Source organism: Cynara cardunculus (genome assembly GCF_001531365.2).
Source record: "Cynara cardunculus var. scolymus isolate 2C chromosome LG 8, CcrdV1, whole genome shotgun sequence".
NCBI lineage: Eukaryota > Viridiplantae > Streptophyta > Magnoliopsida > Asterales > Asteraceae > Cynara > Cynara cardunculus.
Genome location: NC_037535.1, coordinates 17,507,568 through 17,520,081, shown reverse-complemented (window position 1 = coordinate 17,520,081; position 12,514 = coordinate 17,507,568). Strand labels below are relative to the sequence as shown.

The window sequence follows — 12,514 nt, the reverse complement described above, 5'->3', positions numbered from 1 at the left end:
CTCCTCCCTTTTGTCTAACTTAGTAGGCCGAAGCCTACATTCCAACAATGGGAACTCACTTCACGTAAATTTGAGGTTTATTCATTTCACATCTCATTTAAGAATTCAGCTCTGTAATGGGAAATACTGGCTTGGTAGATCTATTACATAAACTTTGCTTTAATACATGTTGAGTTTGCAAATGATAAAGCTTGCACAAGTATACACAGCTTTACACTTTGTCAACGAGTAATAAAGCGGTGTAAATGAGATATTGTACACAATGGGAATTTTGCATAGCATAAGATTGAGAAGTCAGTTGGTTAGCATTTTCAAGATTTTAAATGATAGTATTAGAAGATTTTCAAAATACATGGCTATGGAAATGTCCTTGAGTTTTAGTACAGTGCAGAATTGCTATAGCCTGTGCCTGTTTGCTGTTGCTGTAGCCTTGTTTCTTTGTTGCCAGCAGAAATCGAATTGGTCATCCTTGCCAGGCTCAATGAAACAGACTTTTATCTAGTGAAACATATGCTTATACATATTTTTATGCAGTTAACCAGGTTCAAGAAAGGTTCATTCATATCCAAGTAATGAGTGTTTTAGCTAATGATTATAGTAAGTAATCAAAATGAATAGAAGAACAACTGTTGTCATTTCAAACTAGATTAAGAACAACACTAAATTGGTAAAGGTGCAGGAAGTTAAATAAATATAGTAACTGGATTACAATTCCTCAAAATTAAAAGCTGTTCGAACAAAAATAAAACTTGCAGATAGGCATGGGAATGAGACCTGCCCCGACGGGGCCGGGATTCCCCACAAAACCGGGGACCAGGGATGATGACGGGGATCCCGAAAAGTTAAAAACCTAGGATGGTAACCGTGAGGGTGGGGGTTAATATGATCTCTGCCCTGCCTAGTATATTAAATATATTGTATATTTATTCTTAAATATATTATTTATAACAATTGGATTTAGTATCTTCTACATTTAGAAAGAGTATTTTGACCTTTTTTCTGACTTATCTTGATTTTTTTAGATAAAAACATGGAGAGCGAAAACGTTTGATCGAACAATTACGCATGATGTTGTGATTTTGTTCACATATGAATATTTGGTACTCCATAAAAGCAAAATTTTGGAAGCATGTGAGATTTAAACATGGACCATTTTGGATCGAGTGTGGTGTTTAAGACATTTGATTTAAAATATCTCACATAAACAGGAAAAACAATCCCCGATTCCCCATTGGGGATATGGGGATGGGGACAGAGACTGGGAGGATCCGGGGTGGGGATTAGGTTCCCTGCCTTATTCCCATGCCTAGCTGTAGAAAGATAAAATTAACTAATTCTAAGTTGTGCTCTGATAATTATCAGCTCTAAATGAATAAAGCGAACAACTAATCTAAAAGATGTAATTTAACTAGCCGAAATGAGACAACATTAGTCAAATAATCGGTGGTAACCGTGGTTTTAGTCTATGATAATAACCCTCTATATGAGAGTTATCAATGCTCATAGAGGGTTTTGGTTTGATCTAACATACATATACATATACATATACAGGGTCACGTTCAGGGGAAAACCGCAAAAAAATGAAAAACCGAGGATACCCTGATAACTGTTTATCTGGACGGTATGTACATGTGCATTCAAGTATTTGTAAGCAATACGTGCATAAAATTCAAAAAAACAGCTTCAATTACTTGTATGCACATGTGCATACCATCTAGATGAATGGTTATCAAGGTGTTTCTCAAATTTTCATTTTTTTGGGGGTTTTCCCTTGAACCTCCCTCTACATATATATACACATTGTAAGCATATATGGAACCCCATTAAATTACTCTCCAAAGGATTCCTTGAGGAGATAAGGGAGGTTCCAACATATATAGAGGAGAAATGGTCCAAGTCTAGCCGATGTGGGACTCCAGCACGCTGGCCACGCCCTCTCCAACTAAGGCTACACACGCACATATTGTGCGAGAGTGTTGAGAGGGGGCTAGACAGGTGAGGGGGCTAGGCGAGTACAAATTTCCCCACAATGTCAAGTCCCTAGAGTGGTAGACTTTAACTATGATACCATGCAAGAATATGTGGAACCCCATTAGATTACTCTCCAAAAAAGCCCTTGAGGAGAGAAGGGAGGTTCCAACATATATAGAGGAGAAATGGTCCAAAGGTAGCCGACGTGGGACTCTAAACATATATACATATATAGGACATCATAATTGTTCACAGACCCACATATCACCTTTTAGTTTTGGATTTTGGATTTTCATTTTTCGGTATGGGGCTCTTCCTGTATGTTTTAAGTGGTTCATTAGATGGATGCACAAGCCATTTTATGATCATTTTCCTTCGTTCCTGTATTTTATGTAAATAGTTTGTGTGAAGATATACTTGTGATTATGTATACTGATTCCAAGTTTCTTCACTGTTTCCATGCTTGATATTTAAAGACACAAACCCATAACAATACTTGTAAATTTGCAGAGGATATTACAGATGCAGCTTCCGATATGTACACAATTGTCATGCAACAAAGCACATTGAAAGGTCTATCAAGGACCCATGTTTCTTTGAAGTCTCTTACTTCGGGAATCACACTTGCCCCAGAATATTAAGCACCAATTGTTCCTCCACTGCAACAGAATTAGCTGCTAGAACTGTAAGAACCAGAGACTCATCACCTGCAACTGAATCAGCTTCTACAATCAATGATAGTAGTTTCCAAAATCCAACAAGCCTTCAGTCATTGGACTTCAAGAAAAAGTAAGTCATCAAATATGTGAGTGTATAATTTGCCTCCGACAAGAAGCCATTGACCCCTTGCATTACATGTATGTACTATGTATTACTATATTTACACGTGTTTATGTTGGTTTCCTCATAGTCATGTTTTATAGACAAGGTAAAATAAATGTCATCCATAAAAATTGTTTGAACATCCTCATGGAAGTGTAGCGATGGCATGAGGTGGAGTGAGGTAGAGTCACGTTGTGCGGTGGAGCTAGGTGGCAATAAATGGTCACTGATTTGCGGGACTAAGGCAACAACATAGATACCATGCAACATATGTTCTCGGAAAGCTTAACTATTCACCAAAAGTATCGGGTTTCTGGTAGAGCCCAACCTCTTAAGAGGTCAGGGGTTCAATCCTCACCAAAGGTGAGGAGTGTGCTTGAGTATTTGCCATATATAATGAGTATAAAACTTAAAAAAAGATTAGCTATCCATTAAATAAAAACGAGGATGAATGATGTGCAAAGTAGGCCAATGGGCCAAATTGAGTAAATTGATACACACGCACACATATATCTGACAGATAGAAAGCAATTGTATGCACAAATACCAGGTTAAGTATTATGAAAATTGTTTATTCATGAAACCCTAACTATTCACTAAGCTTCTTGCTTAGGTATTTCATGTATGTATCTCTGGGAAGGAGTAAAGAGGGATAACATGAAGAAGTACTATTCTAATCAATGGCAAAATTTTGTTGTATTATAAGCTGCTGAGTTACGTTTATGCTAGTATTTGAACTCTGATGTAATCATAAGCAAAGTTTTATAAATAAAGTTAAATTTCACGTTCATATACACTAGGTGCGAGATAAATATGTGTATATCATTGATACTTTGTAGAGAAAGAGTGGCAACATGAACATTTAGAAAAAAATCTGCCGTGACAAATTTCGTTGTCTCCTTGTCCCACCAATTATTTGAAGAAACATCATTATTTTGTTTAATGTGAGTTTATTTAATTCATCTTTTTATTCTCTCTCCTCAATAAATCGATGATGTGGCTTTACATGATTGGTGGACAGGGAATTGATAGGAAATTTTGAGACAACTGATTTTTATCCGTGATAGAGTGCCTGCTTATAGAATTTTAAGTACCCTCTGATTATGGCAGTTTCTGGATGGACCATGTACAGAATGTAAATTTTAATTCCAAATTCTCTGAGAATATCTATAACATCAACTTTTGTCTGCCTTCTCTCTTAGTATTTAACAGTTCTCTGTTAATCATGTTGTTATTCATGAAAATGAACCTGAAATGCAGGACTAAACAACCTTGCTAAGTTGCTATTGATATGTATAAATATGCTTAAATGTGTTTTTATTAGCTGTAAGTTTTTTAGATATGCAATATAACATCAATATTGCTTAAAAATAGAAGAGAAGGCAAGGTAAAATGTATAGATATGTAATATGTAGCAACTGTTTGCAGAAAGGGATTTTATAAAAGGAATCGTCAAGTAAAAGTGACCAAGAGGATAGCCATTGAAGGACCCCTCGATGATGGTTATGTTTGGAGTAAATAGAATGGAGTAAATTGATATAATTGACACACATACACACATATATCTGACAGTTAGAAGCAATTGTATGCACAAATACCAGGTTAAGTATCATGAAAATTGTTTATTCATGAAACCCTAACTATTCACTAAGCTTTTAGCTTACGTATTTCATGGATGTATCTCTGGGAAGGAGTAAAGAGGGATAGGATGATGAAGTACTATTCTAATCGATAGCAAAATTTTGTTGTATTATAAGCTACTGAGTTACTTTTTTGCTAGTATTTGAACTCTGATGTAATCATAAGTAAAGTTTTATAAATAAAGTTAAATTTCACGTTCATATACACTAGATGCGAGATAAATATGTGTATATCATTGATACCTTGTAGAGAGAGTGGCAACATGAACGTTGGGATAAATATCTGCTGTCCCAAATTTCGTTGTCTCCTTGTCCCACCAATTATTTGAAGAAACATCATTATTTTATTTAATACTAGTTTATTTAATTCATCTTTTGATTATCTCTCCTCAATAAATCGATCGTTGGGCTTACGTGATTGGTGGACAGGGAAGTGATAGGAAATTTTGAGACAACTTATTTTTATCCATGAAAGAGTGCCTGCTTATAGAGTTTTAAGTACCCTCAGATTATGGCAGTTTCTGGATGGACCATTTACAGAATGTGATTTTTAATTCCAAATTCTCTGAGAATATCTATACCATCAACTTTTCTCTGCCTTCTCTCTTAGTATTTAACAGTTCCCTGTTAATCGTGTTGTTATTCATGAAAATGAACCTGARATGCAGGACTAAACTACCTTGCTAAGTTGCTATTGATATGTATAAATATGCTTAAATGTGTGTTTATTAGCTGTAGGGTTTTTAGATAYGCAATATAACATCGATATTGCTTAAAAATAGAAGAGAAGGCAAGATAAAATGTGTAGATATGTAATWTATAGCAACTGTTTGCAGAAAGGGATGTTATAAGAGGAGGAAGATGCAAGTTAAAGTGACCACGAGGATGGCGATTAAAGAAGCCCTCGATGATGGTTATGTTTGGAGGAAATATGGTGACAAGAAGATTCTTCATAGCAAATACCCAAGGTATATCTATAACTTTTCCTTACTGCTCTTTTAGCATATAAGAATGCTCACAAAACTATCCTGCTGTTATGGGAACTCACTTCACGTAAATTTGAGGTTTATTCATTTCACATCTCATTCATGTTTCAGAATTCAGCTCCGTAAAGGGAAATGATGCCTTGGTAGATCTATTACATAAACTTTGCTTTAATACATGTTGAGTTTGCAAATGATAAAGCTTGCACAAGTATGAAAGTAATCGTGTTTTCCTTGATTATCTTCTATATACATCAGCCGAATATATATATAACTGAGAGGCTACAAATTAGGAAATGATCTCCACTTATTTAGGGGTGATCAATGACATAATAAACATCCTAAAATAGATGAGGCTAAACTCAGAAATAGCTAATTTACAGCTAATACACCCCCTCAGTCTGAGCAGTGTAGGGACGAATGCACAGACTGGACCGAAAACGGTTGAATAGATGACGCGGAAGCCCTTTGGTGAAGATGTCGGCGTATTGAAAATCGGCTRGAACATGTAAAACTCGGACAACACCAATTCRGACCTTTTMTCTAACGAAGTGAATATCGAGTTCCACATGTTTTGTACGCTGATGTTGTACGGGATTGTCAGATAAGTAGACAGCCGAGATATTGTCACAATAAACAATCGTAGCCTTGCGAGCGGGAACATGAAGTTCAAGAAGTAAGTTGCGCAACCAGCTCGTTTCGGCAATTGCATTTGCAACTCCACGGTATTCGGCCTCGGCGCTGGATCGAGATATGGTCGGCTGACGTTTTGACGACCGGGAAACCAAATTATCTCCTAAGAAGACACAGTATCCGGAAGTGGAGCGCCGAGAATCGGGGCACCCCCCCAATCGGCATCAGAATAGGCAATAAGATTCGTTGATTTGGAGGGTGAGATATGGAGACCATACGTAATTGTTCCTTTAAGGTAACAGAGTACTCGTTTGAGGAACTGGAAGTGTGGATCTCGTGGGGCATGCATGAATAAGCAGATTTGTTGTACTGCATAGGTAAGGTCCGGACGCATGATGGTAAGATACTGTAAAGCACCTGCCAGGCGATAATGTGTCCCATCGGGTAGAAGTTGACCACTTGTGGCACTCATTTTGGGGGAAGTGTCAACAGGAGTGGAACTAGGCTTGCAATCTGCCATATGAGCTCGAGATAGGATCTTAGCAGCATAATTTTCTTGAGAAAGAAATAAGCCGCCGTCTTTGCGAGTAACATTGATCCCAAGGAAATGATGAAGGGTACCTAAATCTGACATAGCAAACTCACGAGATAAAAGAGCAATTATATCAGTGAGAAGACGGTCATTAGAGGCCGTGAGAACGATATCATCAACATACAGCAGCAAGTAGGCCATGCCACTTCCCTTTTTGTAGACAAATAGGGAAGTATCACTAACGGTACTCCGAAAACCACACTTAGTGATATAGGTGGCAAATCTGTCATACCACGCGCGAGGGGCCTATTTGAGCCCATAAAGAGATTTGCGTAACCTGCATACATAATTAGGGTGAGTGGCATCGGTGAATCCCGGAGGTTGAAACATATATACCGTCTCATTTAAGTCCCCGTGGAGAAAAACATTTTTAACGTCGAGTTGGTGAATGGACCAACCCCGGGAAATAGCGAGACTGAGCACTGCTCGAATTGTGGTCGGTTTGACTACGGGACTAAATGTTTCATCACAATCGATGCCGACCTGTTGACATTTCCCGTTAACGACCAATCGGGCTTTGTAGCCTTGTAAGGTGCCATTTGCGTTAAACTTGTGACGAAATAACCATATGCACCGGATAATGTTCGCATCAGAGGGCCGAGGTACCAAGTCCCACGTGTGATTGTCCATTAGAGCTCGGTATTCTTCATTCATGGCATCGCTCCAGTGTAAGTTAGCTAGCTGTAAATTAGCTATTTCTGAGTTTAGCCTCATCTATTTTAGGATGTTTATTATGTCATTGATCACCCCTAAATGAGTGGAGATCATTTCCTAATTTGTAGCCTCTCAGYTGTATATATATTCGGCTGATGTATATAGAAGATAATCAAGGAAAACACGATTACTTTCAAAGTATACACAGCATTATACTTCGTCAACGGGTAATAAAACGGTAAAAACGAGATATTGTACACAATGGGAATTTTGCATAAAATAAGAGTGAGAAGTCAGTTGGTTTGCAATTTCAAGATTTTAAATGATAGTATTAGAAGATTTTCAAAATACTTGGATATGGAAATCCCCTTGAGTTTTAGTACGGTGCAGAATTGCTATAGCCTGTGCCTGTTGGCTGTTGCTGTAGCCTTGTTTCTTTGTTGCCAGCAGAAATCGAATTGGTCATTGTTGCCAGGCTCAATGATACAGACTTTTATCCAGTAAAACATATGCTTATACATATTTTATGCAGTTAACCAGGTTCAAGAAAGGTTCATTCATACCCAAGTAATGATGTTTTAGCTAATGATTATAGTAAGCAATCAAAATGAATAGAAGAACAACTGTTGTCATTTCAAACTAGATTAAGAACAAAACTAAATTGGTAATGTGCAGGAAGTTAAAGGAAAATAGTAAACTGGATTATAATTCCTAAAAATTAAAAGCTGTTCGGACAAAATAAAACCTGCAGATAGGCATGGGAATTAGACCCGCCCTAATGGGGCTGGGGATTCCTCGCAAAACTGGGACCGGGGATGGACGGTAATCCCACCCGAGGATTTTTTTTTGGGGGGGGGGTTAATGTGATCTCCGCCCCACCTAGTATATTAAATATATTATTTATAATAATTAGATTTAGTATCTTTTACATTTCGAAAAAGTATTTTGACCTTTTTAGATAAAAACATGGAGAGCGGAAACGTTTGATCAAACAATTACGCATGATGTGATTTTGTTCACATATGAATATTTGATACTCCATAAAGGCAAAATTTTGGAAATATGTGAGATTTAAACATGGACCATTTTGGATCGAGTGTGGTGTTTAAGACATTTGATTTAAAATATCTCACATAAACAGGAAAAACAATCCCCGATTCCCCATTGGGGATCACCGTTGGGGATAGGAAGAGATTGGGAGGATCGGGGGTGGGGATTAGGTTTCCCGCCTCATTCCCATACTTAGTTGCAGAAAAATAAAATTAACTAACTGTAAGCTGTGATAAATTAGCCGAAATGAATAAAGCGAACAACTAATCTAAAAGATGTCATTTAACTACAAATTAGCCGAAATGAGACAACTTTACTCAAATAAACGGTGGCAATCGTGGTTTTAGTCTATGATAAATAACTGTCTATATGAGAGTTATCAATGATCATAGAGGTTTTTGGTTTGATCTAACATTCACCTATGTTTAGATTTTAGATATGATATATATACACACACATAATACATATATAGGGTCACGTTCAGGGAAAACCGCAAAAAAATGAAAAACTGAGGATACCCTGATAATTGTTCATTTGGACATTATCAAATATGCATTCAAGTAATTTTTGAGCAATTTGTCCGGTATGTACACGTGCATAAAAACCAAAAATACAGCTTCAATTACTTGTATGCACATTTTTGGGGGTTTTCCTCTGAATCTCCCTCTACATATATATATATATATACACATTGTAAGCATATGTGGAACCCCATTAAATTACTCTCCAAATAGAGTGGTAGACTTTAACTTCGATACCATGCAAGAATATGTGAAACCCCATTAGATTACTCTCCAAAAGAGTCTTTGAGGAGAGAAGGGAGGTTCCAATATATATAGAGGAGAAATGGTCCAAATGTAGCCGGTGTGGGATTCTAAACATATATACGTACATATACATATATAGGACGTCATAATTATTCACAGACCCACATATGACCTTTAGTTTTGGATTTTGGATTTTCAGTGTTCTAATTTTTGGTATGGGGCTCTTCCTGTATGTTTTAAGTGGTTCATTAGATGGATGCACAAGCCACTTTATGATCATTTTCCTTGTTCCTGTATTTCATGTAAATAGTTTGTGTCAAGATATACTTGTGATTATGTATACTAATTCCAAGTTTCTTCACGGTTTAACCCTGCTTGATATTTAAAGACACAAACTAATAACAATACTTGTAAATTTGCAGAGAATATTACAGATGCAAATTCCAACATTGTCTTGCAAGGAAGTACGTTCACAGGTGTACCGAGGACCCATCTTTCTTTGAAGTCACTAACCTGGGAAAACACACTTGCCCCAGAATATTAAGCACCAATTGTTCCTCCACTGCAACAGAATTAGCTGCTAGAACTGTAAGAACCAGAGATTCATCACCTGCAACTGAATCAGCTTCTACAATCAATGATCGTAGTTTCCAAAATCCAACAAGCCTTCAGTCATTGGAGAAGTACGAGCTTGTAAAGGATTTAGGATCTGGGAATTTTGGAGTTGCGAGGCTGATGAGGAACAAGGTTACCAAAGAGCTTGTTGCTATGAAATGTATAGAAAGAGGGCACAAGGTATATACCATTTTCCTCATCTCTCTTGTCTTTAGTTTTTACTCCATTTTATTGTTATTTTATTGCAATTCATATTGTTTTTGTAACTCAGAGTTGTTGAAAGAGGCTTCCAATGCATTACATGAATGGTTTTTTTTTTGTTTTTTTTAATTTTATCATTTGACTACACACAAACAAACATATATGCAGATTCTTCATCTAAAATTAGTCATCTGTTTGTGTTTTGTTCGTCTGAAAGCTGAGCTATAGGCTAAATTCCAAGTGGGATATGTCCTTTTTTGGTTGTAGATTGATGAGAATGTTGCTAGAGAAATCATAAATCACAGATCACTTCGACATCCAAACATAATCCGATTCAGAGAGGTAAGTGGTCCTATTGTGTTCATCAAGATTCTTATGATTTTTGTCACACTATGGATTGTAATCTAGACTTAAATTTGTGGTATTTTGTAGGTGGTTCTCACCCCCACCCACCTTGCTATTGTCATGGAGTATGCGGCCGGAGGGGAGCTTTTCGAGAGGATTTGCAATGCTGGAAGATTCAGCGAAGATGAGGTCATAGAAATATTACAATTGGAGGCTGCTTTATTTGGTTCCTTTAGCTTTAAATCTTCTCTTTATTGATATAATTGGTCAATATTTCAGGCTAGATACTTCTTCCAACAGCTTATATCAGGAGTTCACTACTGCCATTTCATGGTAAAAGTCTTTTCAAGAAAACACACAATAAGAGTATTATTGTTTGATTTGATGTAGTTAAATTCATCAAGTTATGCATCAATATCGTGCAGCAAATATGCCATAGAGATTTGAAGCTCGAGAACACATTTTTGGATGGGAGCCCTGCACCACGGCTGAAAATTTGTGATTTTGGCTACTCAAAGGTGTTCATCATGTACTGAAAATGGAGATTATTTTGTAAACTAAATCCATATGCTAATGGTTTCAGTCATTTGCAGTCATCTCTGCTACACTCGAGACCAAAATCCACAGTTGGCACTCCTGCATACATTGCTCCTGAGGTTCTTTCTCGTAGAGAATATGATGGCAAGGTACAACATCTTGACTGTCATATATTCTGATCTTGTTGATCACCTTTCTTGAACTCATTTTACATATTCTAATAGAGCGGATAATATTCAAGTTGTCATTGCTAAGTGCTAATAGTTTCTGCAGCAAACAACAAAAGTTCAAACCTTTAAGTGCACTTATTAACATTCATATGTCACGGATTTTTTTGGGTGTCACCAAACGATAATTGCTGATGGTTTATATCTTTTTTTTTTGAATTATGAGTAGAATTTTAAACACCATGTCGTTTGGGGTTTGCCAATTTTGATTTGTGGTTCTTAGACGGGGGATGTTTGGTCTTGTGGAGTGACACTTTATGTGATGCTGGTTGGAGCATGCCCTTTCGAAGACCAAGAAGATCGAAAATTTTTTAGGAAGACGATTCAAGTTAGTTGCTTTACTTTTTTTAGGCCAACATGCTTTTGCCTTGCCAACACTGACTTTGACCTTTGACTCGTTCTTTTTCTCAGCGAATAATGGGTGTTCAATACAAGATCCCAGACTATGTTCACATATCTCAAGATTGTAGACATCTTCTTTCTCGGATATTTGTAGCCAATGCTTCCAAGGTACGCATACTTTTTGTTTTCACATCAAGATAAGGACGACAGCATTAAATTTGTAGGGATGGGAACTACAAAAATAAGGAGATGAGGCAAGATTGGTAAATTACCAAACTACGCATGTCAAATTAAAACCCTAAAACCTTGGACGATTCATTCATCACCAGTCCAGTCCCATCAGTATACTTCCATAATCATATAGAAAAGATATCAACGTATGTGCTTGTTTTTTCTCCAGAGAATCACCCTAAAAGAAATTAAGAGCCATCCATGGTTCCTGAAGAATTTGCCAAGGGAACTAACAGAAGCAGCACAAGCGGAGTATTACAGGAAGGAAAACCCGACGTTTTCCCCACAAAGCGTGGAGGATATCATGAAGATCGTGGAGGAAGCAAGGTCACCTCCGCCAGTTCTGCAATCCCATGGAGGGTATAGATGGGGAGATGAGGATGATGATAAAGAAGAGGAGGGAGAAGCAGGAGAGGAAGAAGATGGAGAAGAAGATGAGTATGATAAGAGAGTGAAAGAAGCTCATGAAAGTGGAGAAATTGGGCCTATATAAAATGATGGGTTGCATGAGTTGGAGGGTTTGTGTTAAAAGATGGAGGTTAATAAGTCTGTGTAAATGTGTGGTATTTATGTCAAATAGGTGTGCTGGTGTGTGAGAACATTAGGGTTGTGATGATGGTTCCATTTCAATTGCAGGAATTGGCTTCTTTTTGGTAAAAAAAAATATATATGTTAATAATGTTTTGGTTATCTTGTTTAATAAGATGGTCCTTACTGATTCACACGGGATTCCATGCACCCCATGCTACTCAGGGGCTATTTTGATTTAAAAGATGAAAAAATTGGATAAAAAGTGAAAATGTTCATTTAAAATGAGTAATCAAGTTAATTTCCCTAATTTAGCTATATTTCTTTTCCGTTTACTTTTCGTCTTTTTCCCTCTCTCACCTCTTTTTTCTTGACA

At 37.1% G+C, this 12,514-nt stretch overlaps 1 protein-coding gene across 1 annotated transcript; it reads left to right on the top strand.

Moving 5' to 3' along the window:
• The first annotated feature begins 9,537 nt into the window (after window positions 1-9,537).
• LOC112516121 (serine/threonine-protein kinase SRK2A-like) lies at window positions 9,538-12,268 on the top strand. Its single transcript, XM_025123132.1, has 9 exons — window positions 9,538-9,907; window positions 10,196-10,270; window positions 10,361-10,462; window positions 10,553-10,606; window positions 10,699-10,791; window positions 10,867-10,959; window positions 11,261-11,365; window positions 11,449-11,547; window positions 11,780-12,268. The coding sequence occupies exons 1-9, from the start codon at window positions 9,848-9,850 to the stop codon at window positions 12,101-12,103; spliced, it is 1,005 nt and encodes a 334-aa protein (XP_024978900.1). The 5' UTR covers window positions 9,538-9,847; the 3' UTR covers window positions 12,104-12,268.
• Window positions 12,269-12,514: the final 246 nt, after the last annotated feature.